We start from the raw sequence: 14,497 nt of genomic DNA, 5'->3' as shown, positions 1-14,497 counted from the left end.
ACCTGTGGCTACTACTATTCAAATTCAGACTGCTGCCATTATGGGTGTGCAAAGTGGGCTTGCCGGGTGTCACAGCAGTCCAGCAATCTGTCCAACAGACTACTAAGACAGCTGAAGCACCACCCAGGAGAGTGGCAGTGGCTCCATGAAGCATTTTGCTGCTGGCCTCTCTCAAAAAGACACTATTCATCCTCCCACCCCTACCACTCTGCCAGTGCCCTTCTGTTGTCTATCAGCCAGCCAGCCCAGACTGCTGCTGCTCATGCCAAGGTGGTGCAGAAGCCTCGAAGTCAGCAAAATTTCCTTCAGCACCTGCTACACTGTTCCATGTAGATTTTTGCAACTTTGAGCAATCATAGAAAGCATGAAACATTTGTAGAGTTGAAGAAACGGCCAAATGAAATTAATCAGCAACGAACCTGAAATTAGTTAAATAGTACCAATGGGGTGGGGTTGGGGGGGGTGGGGGGGTGTGGTGAGGGGTGGGAGAAGAGGTGGGGGACTGTATGCTGTGTGAAGTTAAGCGAGGGCATTGGTGAGTATTGAGCTCCAAAATGGCACCGTTGACATCAAATCAGTATTGCGCCTTGATTGATCTTATGATCTGCCTGCACTGCATTCTTCTGGCCATCATTCACTCTATGTGTTAATGTCCTCACCAATATGTTGTCTAGTGCGACTATCCCCAAAGGTTTCTACGCACCCACTGCAGATGCCTGCCAGAGATCTAAGGATACTCGTAATGCAAAAACAGATGCAAACAATTCCAATTTTGCAGTCCATGATATTTTTTAAATCAAAGGAACAGTTCAAGACAGATTAAATTGAGCTTTCTGGAAAGAAACTAATAGCCTGAGGCCCCAAAAGTAAAGAGTGAGACTCTCACAGCAGAACCTGATTTCACTATCACTCCAAGCTCAGGTGGGGAGAAGGGCCCACTTGCTCACCTGACCACCACACGCACATATTGCTAAATCACTTGTATGCTGCTCACAATTTTCCATTAAACCACGATGGCAGATGCTGGTGTTAATAGCCTGTATTTGTGCGTCAGGGTGACAGAGTGAAAGAAATGAGGCATCTGAAAATCTCGCGTTTTTGATTCCATCCAGTGTCGGTACTCCTGAGGTTGCGGCAACATTTATGTTTCCTTTGACTTTCTTTCTCGTTGCCTTCGTATTTTGATGAATGCCTGAGCATCTTTGTCTCCTTTTCGTGCCTCTAATAACTTAAGTATATTGTCTTCTGCCAAGAAAATAAAAGCCAGTGACAAGTTTTGCACAGTTAATCGGTAGTTAAGATTGATCATGATTGCAATGTGCATTCTTTTTCCCCCCCCAGGGTTTCACCCCTCAGCTCCTAAAAATACTGGTGAGTCACTGTTCCCTCCAACCTCATATCAAGTGACCATTCTTCATGTGTCATCCTCAGCAGTAACATGCTCTGGGACTGTCTGATGGAACAGTGTAGAGGGAGCTTTACTCTGTATCTAACCCTGTGCTGTACCTGCCCTGGGGTGGGGGATTGGGGGGAGAGGTGGCGGTATGGGGTGATTGAGGCCAGTTAAAGTGTTTCAATGCCCAAAACTGACATCACTTACCTTGTTGCGTACAGAGATCACACAAAAAATACTGAAAGTAGTGTAGAACACAGGAGCGGCTGCCGTATGATGGAGCAGTGCAGCAAGGGAAATGTTACCACCTGGAAGATCCCCTCCAAGCCAAACACCATCCTGACTTGGAACTATATTGCTGTTCCTTCACTGTCACTGGATCAAAATCCTGGAACTCCCTTCCTGACAGCACTGTGGATGTACCAACACCAACGGACTGCAGCAGTCCAAGAAGATGGTTCACTACCACCTCCTCAAGGGGAATTTAGGGATAGGTAATAAATACAGTCTCTCACTTGTCATGAGAGAATTAAGATGGACCCCTGACCTCAATGAATGCCCAACAAATGTGGAAAATGATGAAAGCGCTTGTTATTACCTTTTGGCTTTGGATGACCGAGCGTCAGTCGACTCTGAGGAACCTTGCTGATGTTGAGTGCTTCCTCAGTGCTGTCCAGTCCAGGGATATCTTGCAAAGAGAAGTACGCTTCCCCTTCTAGATCATCACTGAGCAATGTATCATGATCAAAAACGGTGATAAATAGGCAGGCTCCCTTGCTCTGACATTGCTCTGGGGTAACATCACTAAAGACAAGTCACACAAAAAAAAAACAATTATCACTCCCCTGCTCAGGCACAGAGGGAAAAATGCAACTTTTCATGCTCTACATGTAATATTTTTGCCTGTGAATATTTTTATAAGTCTAGGATCCTGCAAATATTCTAATTCAGACCAAGAACCTAAGAAATATCTCACAATGCTTCAAACCATCCCAGTGTGTGCGCACTCTGTGCTGCAAGGCTGTCAACCACACTGCCAGATATTTGTACCCTTTGTGCAGCCCATAATCAATTACATGCTTGACTTACCCCTCAGAATTGAGCTATCTAGAGGAAATTTTGACTGTGCAATAGTGTAGGATGGGTGATAATGAACCAATTCACAGCTCCCAATTTTTATTTTCATTGGGTAAAGCGTACAGGCCATAAAGGTCAGAGGTTCAGTCCTTGTCCTGTGCGTTAAGGCCATCACAGTTGCTGTTTGCACTCGAGTTAGAAAGCAGAAAATCAGCCAAGGTTGCTGCTCCAAGATCACCAGTCAGCAAAATTTCTGGAAAGTGTATACGTGGCCAGCATTCAAGGACAGGATCAGATTGGCTGTGATACACTGTGATCAAATAAGCTGCCATGATAAATGGACAACTGACAAGAAAGAACTGTGAAACACACCCTGGCAGAATAAAGGTGAGGGACATAACAACAATTAATATGTGGCCTTTAACATAGTAAAACAGTCTGTAGCACTTCATAAGAACATCATCAAATAAATGACAACAAAATGATATCGAGACAGGTGAACAAGGGGTTAGCAGGTTTTAAGAATTGTCTTAAAGGAGGACAGAGAGGCAGGTAGATGGAGGGAATCCCAAGCTTACGGCCCAGGCTGCTGAAGGTGGGGAAAAGAAAATTGGGGTGTATCAGAAGCCAGAATTGGAGGAGAGATCTCAGAGTGTTGCGTGGCTGGAGAAGATTTTAAAAATAGGGGCAAAGCCATGAGCTTGTTTGAAAACAGTGATCAAAATTTTAAAAAGCAATTTGTTGTCAGACTGGGAGCCAATTTAGGTTAGTGAACTCATGGATCTTGAGTGAACGGGAATTTGAGAGAATTAGGACAATTAAGAGCAGCAGAATTTAGATGAGCTCAATTTTATGGGAGGTGAGGCTGGCCACGACACAATTTGAATATTAGAGTTTAGAGGTAACAAAGGCATGGATGAGGGACAAGTACCAATAAAACATGTATTTAATTGGGTGAGGGCCGGTTTCAATGGGGGTGAGAATGGATGTGGTCAAGGTAAATTGGAATCAAAGGCTGACCAGGCAAAACTGAGCAATAGGCTGTCTTTAAAGAGGAGATAGTTTGTGTACAGTCGAGGTACATTCCCACGAAGGGGAATAGTAGGACAAACAAAGCCGGAGCGCCTTTGAAGTCAAAAGACATAGAGATTAAGATGAAGCAGAGAAAGGTGCCTATGACAGGTCAGGTTGATAATCCAAGTGAGAATCAGGCTAGGTATAGAAATATGAGTAGCAAAGAGAGATTATGAGAAGAGACTGGTAGTTAATAGAAAAGTGAATCAAAAACTCACCTATAGGCATATAAATATCAAACGGGTGATAAAAGGAATATGGATAATTAGGGACCAAAAATAAAATTTACTTATGCAAGCAGAGGTTGAGGTACTAAATGAGGACTTTGTATCTGACATTTCCAAGGAAGATGCTGTCAAGTCATAGTGAAAGAGGAGGCAGTTGAGATACTGGATGGGCTAAAAATTGATAAAGAGGAGGTATTTGAAAGACTGGCTGTACTTAAAGTTAAAGCCACCAGGACAAATGAGATACACCTGAGGGTACTGAGAGAAGGAAGGGTGGCAATTGTGGAGGTACTGGCCATAATCTTCTAATCCTCCTTAGATATAAAGGTGGAGCCAGAGAACTGGAAAATTGCAAATGTTATACCCTTGTTCAAAAAAGTGTGTAAGGATAAGCCCAGGAACCACAGATCAGTCAGTTTAACTTTGGTGCTGAAAAAGCTTTCAGAAACAATTCAAACTTGACAGTCACTTGGACAAATATGGATTCATCAAGGAAAGCCAGCATGGATTTGTTAAGGGCAAATCATGTTTAACTAGATTGATTGAGCTTTTTGACAAGGTGACAGAGGGCTGATGAGGGTAATGCAGTTGATGTGGTGTATGTGGACTTCCAAAATGCATTTGATAAAGTGCCACATAACAGGCTTATCAGCAAAGTTGAAGACCATGGAATAAAAGAGAACAGTTGCAGCATGGTTGAGTGATAAAAAACAGAGTACTTGGGAATGGTTGATTTTCAGACTGGAGCACAGTACAGATTGGGGTTTTCCAGGGGCAGTATTAAGGCCGCTGCTTTTCTTGATACATATTACAGTAATGACCTAGACTACGTTGTGCAAGGCACACTTTCAAAATTTCAAAAAAGTACCAAAGGAAGATGGTTATCATTGTTGGAGGTCAATCATCTCAGTTCCAGGACATCACTGCAGGAGTTCCCCAGGGTAGTGTCCTAAGCCCAACTATCTTCATCAATGACCCTCCTTCCATCATAAGGTCAGAAGTAGGGATGTTCGCTGATGATTGCACAATGTTCAGCACCATTTGTGACTCCTTAGATACTGAAACAGTCCATGTCCAAATGCAGCAAGACCTGGACAATATCCAGGCTTGGGCTGACAAGTGGCAAGTAACATGCATGCCACACAAGTACAAGGCAATTACCATCTCCAACAAGAGAGAATCTAACCATTGCCCTTGACATTCAATGACATTACCATCGCAGAATCCCCCACTATCAACATGCTGGGAGTTACCATTGAGTAGAAATTGAACTGGACTAGCCATATAAATACAGTGGCTACAAGAGCAGGTCAGAGGCTAGGAATCCTGCAGGAAGTGTAACTCACCTCCTGACTCTCCGAAGTCTGTCCACCATCTACAAGGCACAAATCAGGAGTGCGATGGAATACTCTCTACTTGCCTGGATGAGTGCAGCTCCAACAACACTCAAGAAGGTTGACACCGTTCAGGACAAAGGAGCCCACTTGATTGGCACCCTTTCCACAAACATTCATTCACTCCACCACCAATGATCAGTGGCAGCAGTGTGCACCATCTACAAAATGCACTGCAGAAATTCACCAAGGCTCCTTAGGCAGCGCCTTCCAAACCCACGACTGCTACCATCTAGAAGGACAAGGGCAGCAGATAGATGGGAACACCACCACCTGGAAGTTCCCCTCCAAGCCACTCACCATCCTGACTTGGAAATATATCACCGTCCCTTCACTGTCGCTGGGTCAAAATCCTGGAACTCCCTCCATAACAGCACTACATCACAGGAACTGCAGCGGTTCAAGAAGGCAGCTCATCACCACCTTCTCAACGGCAACTAGGGATGGGCAAAAAATGCTGGCCTAGCCACCGACAGCCACATCCCGTAAGTGAATTTAAAAAGGCTTTTTAAAAACCCTGCTTCAGCTTTAACTGGAGAATTGAGTCCAATTCTGGGCACCACACTTTAGGAAGGATGTGAAGGCATTGGAGTGGATACAGAAAAGATTCACGAGAATAGTTCTGTGGTTGAGGAACTTCTGTTACAGGGACAGATTGGAGAAGCTGGTGTTGTTCTCCTTCGATAAGGAAAGGTTGAAGTTTGATAGAGGCAAAATCATGAAGGGTCTGTAGAGTAGATAGGGAGAAACTTTTCCAATTGGTGTAAGGGTCAAGATCCAGAGAACATAAATTCAAAGTGATTGACAAAAGAACCAGAAAGGACATGAGGAAAAGCTTTATGCAGCAAATGTCTAGGATCTGCATATGCACTGCCTGAAAGTGGTGAAGGCAGATTCTATTATCTGAAGAGAAAAGACTTGCAGGGCTACAAGGAAGAGGCAGGGGGTGGAGCCAGCTGAGTTGTTCTCACAAAGAGCCAGAGGGGCCGAAAGGGCTGAATGACCTCCTTCTGCACTATAACTATTCTATGGCCGGGATTTTCTAGCCACAGGAGATTTGGCGGCCAAGCCAATAGTCCATTGACTTTCGGTGGAACTGGATGATCCTGGCGGCGGGCAGGGGTGGAAAATTCCACCCAAGGATCCTATGTACCTGAATTCGAAAACCTCATCAAAGAGTGGGTTGAGGTCATTATCTTTGCGTTGAGTTGTTTTGCTCTCTACGAATGGGAAGATGTGCTTTGGTTCCAGAGTCAGCTCCACAAAAGGATCACTGGTACCTGCACAGGGAGAGATAGGATGGGAAAAAGAAAAAGATTCAGAGAGTGTAATGTCATGAGAAACACATCTCCTCAGCCAGAAACACCACTTCCTTTCTTACCATTGGAATCCAGTGGCATGAGATTAACTGCATTGAGGATTTCAACATGGAGTCTTTTTACTTGATTGTTGTAGAAGGCTTTTATAGTCACGGCACCATATTTGGAACATTCAACAGCCATCTTTAAAAGAGAATGGAAGAACTGTTAGAGGGAAATGGGGTAACTAATCTTTTTGTTCTTCAAGTTAAGGAATATTAAAGAAGGAAAAAAGAATTTTCATTTATATAGCACCATTCGAGTCCTTAGGACATCCCAAAATGTTTCACATCCAATTCGTTATTTTTGAATGTAGTCACTATAACATAGACAATTGGGGCAGCCAATTTATACATAAGACCCCACAAATAGCGATGATAGAAAATCAGTGTTTCGGGTGTTGGTTGAGCAATAAATGCTGGCCACAACACCTGGAGAACGCCCTTCATTTTTCAATGACATGGAGACCTGAGAGGGCAGGCAGACCTAAATTTGATGTCTCCTCTTACAATGCAGCACTCCCTAGTACTGCACTGGAATGTCGACCTGGACAATGTGCCAAGTATCTGGAGTGGGACTTGAACACAGGTCCATCCGAGGAAATCCAACACTTTACATACAGCATCAAACAGTCTCAGGACATCTGCTATTCCTTATAAACTCTTTCAAGTATCATCACAAGAGAAACCATTTTCAGTTTTAACACTAAATAATTTACGCTAATTGTGACCATAAAAAGCAGTTTAATATATTGCATATTGTTTCATCAAACACTCCCAAGGCAGATTAGATAGAGAGTAAAGACCCATCGATATATTTCAGCTGCATTATCAGACATTTATCCCCTCCTGCACCATTGTGACCTATGTATTTTCTCTCCATCTATTCTCCTGTCCCTTTGAGATTCCCATTGTTACCAAATGTTTTACTGCAGGTTTCTTTCCACTGGGAGCTGGGACTGATGCCCAGGCTCATTTCATTCCATTTTGCCAATAGACAAAAGAGGTTCCAATCCCACCAGTCTGTTGGTTTCAAAAGCTGCTTCAGATGATAGAAGGCAGTGTAATTCACCATTTCAAGAATTATATGGCACAGGAGACCATTCAGTCCATTGAGCCTATACTGGCTCTTTGAAAGAACTTTCCTATAAGTCTCATTTCCCTGCTCTTTCTCCACATCCCTGCATAGTTTTTCTTTGCAAGTATTTATCCAATTCCCTTTTGAAAGTTACCATCATACACACCAGTCACATAAAAATGAATATCTTCCCACTAAATCAATACAGATTATTCTTAAAATTGAAAAGTTGTTGAAAGAATTATTGTGTCTATTATATTCAGTGGTGCTAAATGCAAATTTCACTTTAAAATAAAATGACAAAGCTGCTGCAGGCAAATTGGTCACCAAGGTAAAAGGTTCAGATTGACGGGTCACAAGCTAAAACCAAAGTAATTCAGACTGAGGGGAATGAAGAAACAGCCTTTTCACCCAAATGTTATCGGGAATGACACTGAAATGGACATTGCAAATGGAGTCAAAATTTAATTGAACTGGATTTGTTTATGAATTTAAAAGCAGAAATAATCTGTCTTAACGATCTCCTGGTCTATTTTTGATCGTCTAAAGGAGTTGGAGAGGTGGGTAGAGACTAAGGGATATGGTGGGGAGGGACCAAGGGATATGACAGGAAGGTATTGTTGGATAAAGCAGGAAGAGACTGAGGGCAATGGTGATAACGATCTGAGATATGACGGGAAGAGATCAAAGGGATATGGTGAAAACATACCCAGACCCTTGTGTTTAAATCCCTCCATGAACTGGCACCTCCCAATCTGCATAACCTCTTCCAGCTCAATAACATTTGTTCCTCTGACTCTGACCTCTGCTGTATACCTCGCACCCTTCACCTCTCCATTGACAGCCATGCCTTCAAGCCCCTAGCCTCCATGTTCTGGAATTACTGCCCTAAACCACTTGCCTCAACATCTCCCTCCCTCTTCCTTTAAGAACCTCATTTATAGGCCACCTCCTCAACCAAACTTTTGGTTCGCTTTCCTATGCCTGCTTTGGATTAGTATCCATTTTCTTTCCTCTCCTGTCTCTGTGAAGCACTTTGGAAAATTGAAGTTACTGTCCAAACTAAATTGTTGCGATTGTGATTAATGACAAACAATGTCAGGATCTATAAACATATAAACAAATCAGAGAGCACATCGCTAGAAACTACACTGTGAGCTTACATATTCCCTGCTGCTTATCAATAGCATTGGATAGAATTTTCAGGTTCCACAGGGATCGGGTGCAGACGAGCCCAAAAACACCAGCAATGGTCAGCATACCGGTTTCCGGATCTCATTCCAGGTGCTGGCCATTTTTGCTGAGAAGAGTTTGAGACGTGGCGTAGCTCACTGCCCTCATGAGGCAGGCAGCCAATTAGGCTCATTAAGAGTCTTGTTGAGGGCATTGAATGGAGGCTGACTGGGATTTTCCTGTTGTCTTCCAGTTTTCCACGACAGGGAACAGTTTAACTGCCTGGATGTAGTCAGCCAGAGTTGGTGGGCAGCACTCCTGGCAGGCCATCCCTGCCTGCCTGGGTGTGGGTAAAGCCTAAAGGCTGTCCTGTACAGGGATTGCCCCCCTGCCCCCAATGGTGGTGGCGTGGCTGCTTTTACTGTTTTTTAATAATTTTTTTTAAAAGGCTGGTGAGAAGGCACCTCCATGTTGAAGTGCCACCTCAGTTATTTACCCTTTACTGCAGCTGGCTACTCCTATCAAGCTGGAAGGCTACAGATTAGCCTCCAAAGCCTCCCTGCTGCCCATAATTGGACAGAGAACCTGTCTCCACACAAATTAAGCAGGTGCCTCCATGAAAACCCAGGTCTTTTTTTATTCATTTCATGGGATGTGGGCGTCGCTGGCTAGGCCGGCACTTATTGCCCATCCCTAATGTTGACTGTTTCTCCTGGTTTCTCCAGAAACAGTCCTGGCTCCTGTTTCCCACTGCCAAGGTGAAAAATCATCCCATTATGTTTGATCACTAATCTTTTGACATTGTCTCGGCTTTCACCCAGAGTTTAGGATACCTCTGCTCTATCAGTTGGACTTTCACACCTCAACTAGTCTCAGATTAGATGACAGTCTATGCTACAGACCTGTTGTTGGATTTTCTTTGCATAAAACTTCTGGATCAGCTTGTGAGTGCTTGCTGCATTCAGAGACAAATGAGCTTTCAGAGCCTGAAATAAAATAAAGAGATTTACAGCAAAGTGTAGCAATGAGTGAAAAAAAACTGCATCGACATAACAAGCAGACAGACTTCAAAACTGAGAACGCAAAGTACTGCAAATGCTGGGAATTTGAAATTAAAATAAACAGAAAGTGATGGGAATACTCAGCACTAACTGTGGAGAGAGAAACAGAGGCAGCATTTGAGACTGATGACTCTCTGTCCGGACTGGGAGTACTTGGAGCTGTAACAGCTTTTAAGAAATATAGAGAAAGACAGGCTACCTGATGCATCCCCTGCCATTGTTAAAATACCAGCGGAGGCAGGTTGGTAACCACTGCCATGGCGCCTGATTTTATGGCCATCCTTCTGCCAGCCCACTCCCAGATAGCTGTGAAATACCACCCACGGTGGAAAGGGACTGGGGGATATGGTGAGAACCCTTATATTTGTACTTTTGAATCTTATCTGTTTACATACCTATTGATCTACATGTCTATATATCTCATCATACGTGCATGTATGTGTATTTAGTTGTTCCAATATGTTAATATATTTGTGGATCTGGCAAACAAGGATTGTGATCCTGTGATCTCACCTTGAAATCAGGGGTCTGTAGTTCATCCATTGGTAAACCATTTCCCTCGCCATGGAAACAAATCAGCAGACTCTGAAACAAAAGAAACTCAGACAGTGTCAATAACTGAGAAAAGGTATCTGAGCTGTAGTGATACCAAAGTAGTGGAGTCGAACACCACCATCTCCATCTCCTGAGTCAAATTAACTTCTGAGTAATGGTCTCTAAGTTTTGGAAGATATTAGTTGCAATGGAAGCTTGTTAAACTTGTTAAACAAGTTACTGGTTAATGATAGCAGATGTACTGGCTGAAATATTACCTTTGATACAGGGGTGGTGACAGAGGAGTGCAAAATTACAAATGTTAGACTCTTGTTCAAAAAAGAGTGCAAGGATATTTCCAGCAACTTCAGGCTGGTCAGATTAACCTTTGTGGTGGGAAAGCATTTAGAAACAATAATCTGCAACAACTTTGACAAGCATAGATTAATTAAGGAAAGCTGCCATGGAATTGTTAAAGGCAAATCATGTTTAATTAACTTGATTGAGTTTTTTGATGAGGTAAACAGAGAGGGTTGATGAGGGTGATACAGTTGATGCAGTGTTCATGGAACTTTCAAAATGCATTTGATTGAGGCTTGTCAGCCCATGGAATAAAAGAGACAGTGGCCATATGGAAACAAAGTTGATTCAATGACAGGAAACAGATTAGTGTTGAATGGTTGGTTTTCAGACTAGAGGCAGGCATACACAGAGGTTCCCCAGGGGTCAGTACTGAAACCAATGATTTTCTTGATATATATTGATGACCTAGGCGTAGTGGCACAGGACATCATTTCAAAATTTGCAGATGACACAAAACTTGGAAGTATTGTGAACTATGAGGAGGATAGTGATAGACTTCAAGAGGGCACAGACAGATAAGTGGAAGATGAAGTGTGAAGAGATACATTTTGGTATGAAGAATGAGGAGAGGCAGCATAAAATAAAGGATACAATTCTAAAGGAGGAACAAAGAAACCAGGTGTACATGTGAATGAATCATTGAAGGTGGCACAGCAGATTGAGAAATAGAAGCATAGAGTACAAAAGCAAGGAAGACATGATGAACCTTTAAACATTGATTCGGCCTCAACTGGAGTATTGTGTGCAGCTCTGGCCACCACACTTTAGGAAGGATGTCAAGGCTTTAGAGAAGGTAAGATTTACCAGAATGGTTGCAGGAATGAGGGACTTCAGTTATGTGGACAGAGAAGCTGGGATTGTTCTCCTTTTAGAAGAGAAGGTTGAGAAGAGATTTGATCGAGGTGTTCAAAATCACAAGGAGTCTGGGACACAGTAGATAGGGAAGAACTTTCCAGTGGTGGAAAGATCGAGAATTAAAGGACATCAATTTAAGGTGAATGGCAAAAGAACCAACGGCAACATGAGGAAAAACTTTCACATGCAGTGAGTGTTTAAGCTGCACTGCCTGAGAGCGTGGTGAAAGCAGATTTATTCATGGCTTTTAAATGGGATTGGATAAGGACCTGAAGAGAAAAAAGATTCAGGGCTAAGGGGAAAGGGCAGGTGAGTGTGACTAGCTGAGTTGCTCTTTCAAAGAGCTGGCATGGACATGATGGGCCAAATGGCCTCCTTCTGTGCTGTAACCATTCTATGATTCTTTGATACCACACTCCCAGGTAACCAACCTATTAAAATGCCTTCAGATACATCAAGGAAATATTAGGAGGTTGGAAGAAATGTTATCATCCAGAGAGTAACAATGAGTTTGTCACCTTCAGAAACAAGTGAATGAAGTAAGAATGGAGAGAAATCCTTTAAAACTACAAATTGTAATTCTATAAAATCTCATTCCCAGCAGGGGAGCCTGGTCAACCGGGAGCACATGTTGAGAATTCCAGCCCTCTGATTTTTCACCAGGATAAAGGATGCTGGAGTTTCCAACAAATGTTCCAAATGGACAAGCCTCCTCATCGTGATCACAGTCTCATAAAATTAGTTCCTCAGTCTTTAAACCCATGATAGGGCAGATCCTCCAATTCATCTACAGAGTAAAATGTGACAACAGCTAACAATGTCTGTCTTATCCATGTTAGGAAGAACTTTGCAGTGCTGAGCACCGTCTTCACACTATACCTACTCCAAATCAGTCAAATAATCTCACCTTCAAAGCATCCTTTAGCTTCATATAAAACCTCTGAGAAGTACCACCCTGATGTGAAGTTGAGTAGATGATCTCAATTATATCTGTCCAAAGGAAACCTAAAAGGCTGTGAGAAAAGATACAGTGAATTGCCATATATGCCTTTCAAATCTAGGATTTGGACTGGGACCCAATGCAGAATAATGGATGAGAGAATCTAAGGTGGTGGAAATTTGCTACCCTGACACTCAAAAAAGCTGACCAGGCTGGATCAAAAGAAAATTTCAAAATTGAGATTGACAGATTTTTAAGATATAAGGGTTATGAAACCAAAGCAGAAGGGTGGAGTTGATACACAGATCATCCATTGATCTAATTGAATGGCACAGGCTCAAGCAGCTGAATATCTTTCTCCTGTTCCTATGTTCTTATCTGCTGGCTATAAGGGTCCTATGTGAAAAGTGCTGGGCAGTCTCAACCATAAAAGTCGCAAGAATGGCTGATGGGGGAAAAGAATATATAGTGGTATGGGTAGGAGGTGTTCTTCTGATTCAGAGCTGAGGAGTCTTGTTGGAGCAGACAAGAGAGGAGAAGCTAAATTAAATTGACATTGAGAGGGAAAGAACAAACAATAAGGGAAAAACATGCCCGACATTCTGATTAATATTTCTGTCCGTGAGCATGTTATTTCCTATTTGCAGCATGGAAGACAGCCTCTGTCCAGATGAGGAAAGTACCAATGATCTGGGGCCCTCTTCCCCCTCCCCAATCCTCACAACTCAAACCCCCTCCAATAAGGAAACCTCCTTACCATGATTACCATGTACTGCCCTCACTCAGCTGATGAATCAGTGCTCCTCCAATTAGAACACCACTTGGAGGAAGCACTGAGGGCGGCAAGGGCACAGAATATACTCTGGGTGGGGGACTTCAATATCCACCACCAACAGTGGCTTGGTAGCACCACTACTGACTGAGCAGGCCGAGTCCTAAAGGACATAACTGCTAGACAGGGTCTGCAGCAGATGGTGAAAGAACAAACAAGAGGGAAAAACATACTTGACTTCATCCTCACCAATCTGCCTGCCGCAGATGCATCTGTCCATGACAGTATCGGTAGGAGTGACCACTACACAGTCCTTGTGGAGATGAAGTCCCGCCTTCACATTGAGGATACCCTTCATCATGTTGTGTGGCACTACCACCGTGCTAAATGGGATAGATTTCGAACAGATCCAGCAATTCAAGACTGGGCATTCGTGAGGTGCTGTGGGCCACTAGCAGCAGAAGAATTGCTCTAGAACACAATCTGTAACCTCATGGCCTGGCATATCCCCCACTCTATCATTACCATCAAGCCAAGGGATCAACCCTAGTTCAATGAAGAGTGCAAGAGGGCATGCCAGGAGTAGCACCAGGCATACCTAAAAATGAGGTGTCAACCTGGTGAAGCTATAATACGTAGCTGAAGAGATGGTGTGAAGGGGAGGGTTTCAGATTCCTGGGGCATTGGGACCGGTTCTGGGGGAGGTGGGACCAGTACAAACTGGACGGGTTACACCTGGGCAGGACCGGGACTGATGTCCTAGGGGGAACATTTGCTAGAGTGGTTGGGGAGGGTTTAAACTAAAATGGCAGGGGGATGGGAACCTATGCAAGGAGTCAGAGGAGGGGGAATCAAAGACAAGAACAAAAGACAGAAAGCGGAATAAGAAAAGTGATAGAGAAATCAAGGGCAAGAATCAAACAGTGCCTCAGTGAAAAATAGTGGGAACGGGATAAGTAATGTTAAAAAGACAAGCCTTAAGGCTTTGTGCCTTAACGCGAGGAGCATTCGCAATAAAGTGGATGAATTAACCGCACAAATAGATGTAAACAGGTATGATATAATCAGGATTACGGAGACATGGCTGCAGGGTGACCAGGGATGGGAACTGAACATCCAGGGGTATTCAGTATTTAGGAAGGACAAACAAAAAGGAAAAGGTGGCGGAGTTGCATTGCTGATTAAAGAGAAAATTAATG

At 43.3% G+C, this 14,497-nt stretch overlaps 1 protein-coding gene across 3 annotated transcripts in view; it reads right to left on the bottom strand.

Annotated features, from left to right (window-relative positions):
- Positions 1–274: 274 nt before the first annotated feature.
- The window catches only part of unc13d (unc-13 homolog D (C. elegans)), a 154,842-nt gene continuing 140,619 nt past the window's right edge, over positions 275–14,497 (bottom strand). For 2 of the 3 annotated variants that reach the window (XM_078570834.1, XM_078570835.1), the window contains 7 exons: positions 12,494–12,599; positions 10,348–10,419; positions 9,676–9,759; positions 6,547–6,667; positions 6,319–6,445; positions 1,992–2,197; positions 275–1,245 (listed from right to left, as the gene is read on the bottom strand). In XM_078570834.1, the coding sequence (XP_078426960.1) occupies positions 1,142–1,245; positions 1,992–2,197; positions 6,319–6,445; positions 6,547–6,667; positions 9,676–9,759; positions 10,348–10,419; positions 12,494–12,599 (820 nt within the window). In that variant the 3' untranslated portion in view covers positions 275–1,141. The remainder of the gene's footprint in view (positions 1,246–1,991; positions 2,198–6,318; positions 6,446–6,546; positions 6,668–9,675; positions 9,760–10,347; positions 10,420–12,493; positions 12,600–14,497) is intronic. The other variant, XM_078570836.1, reaches the window with a different exon arrangement.

This window comes from Cetorhinus maximus, chromosome 24 (assembly GCF_964194155.1).
Source record: "Cetorhinus maximus chromosome 24, sCetMax3.hap1.1, whole genome shotgun sequence".
In the NCBI taxonomy this organism is placed as follows: Eukaryota; Metazoa; Chordata; class Chondrichthyes; order Lamniformes; family Cetorhinidae; genus Cetorhinus; species Cetorhinus maximus.
Note: the sequence above shows the minus strand (reverse complement) of the source record. Positions and strands in the feature narration are given on the sequence as shown.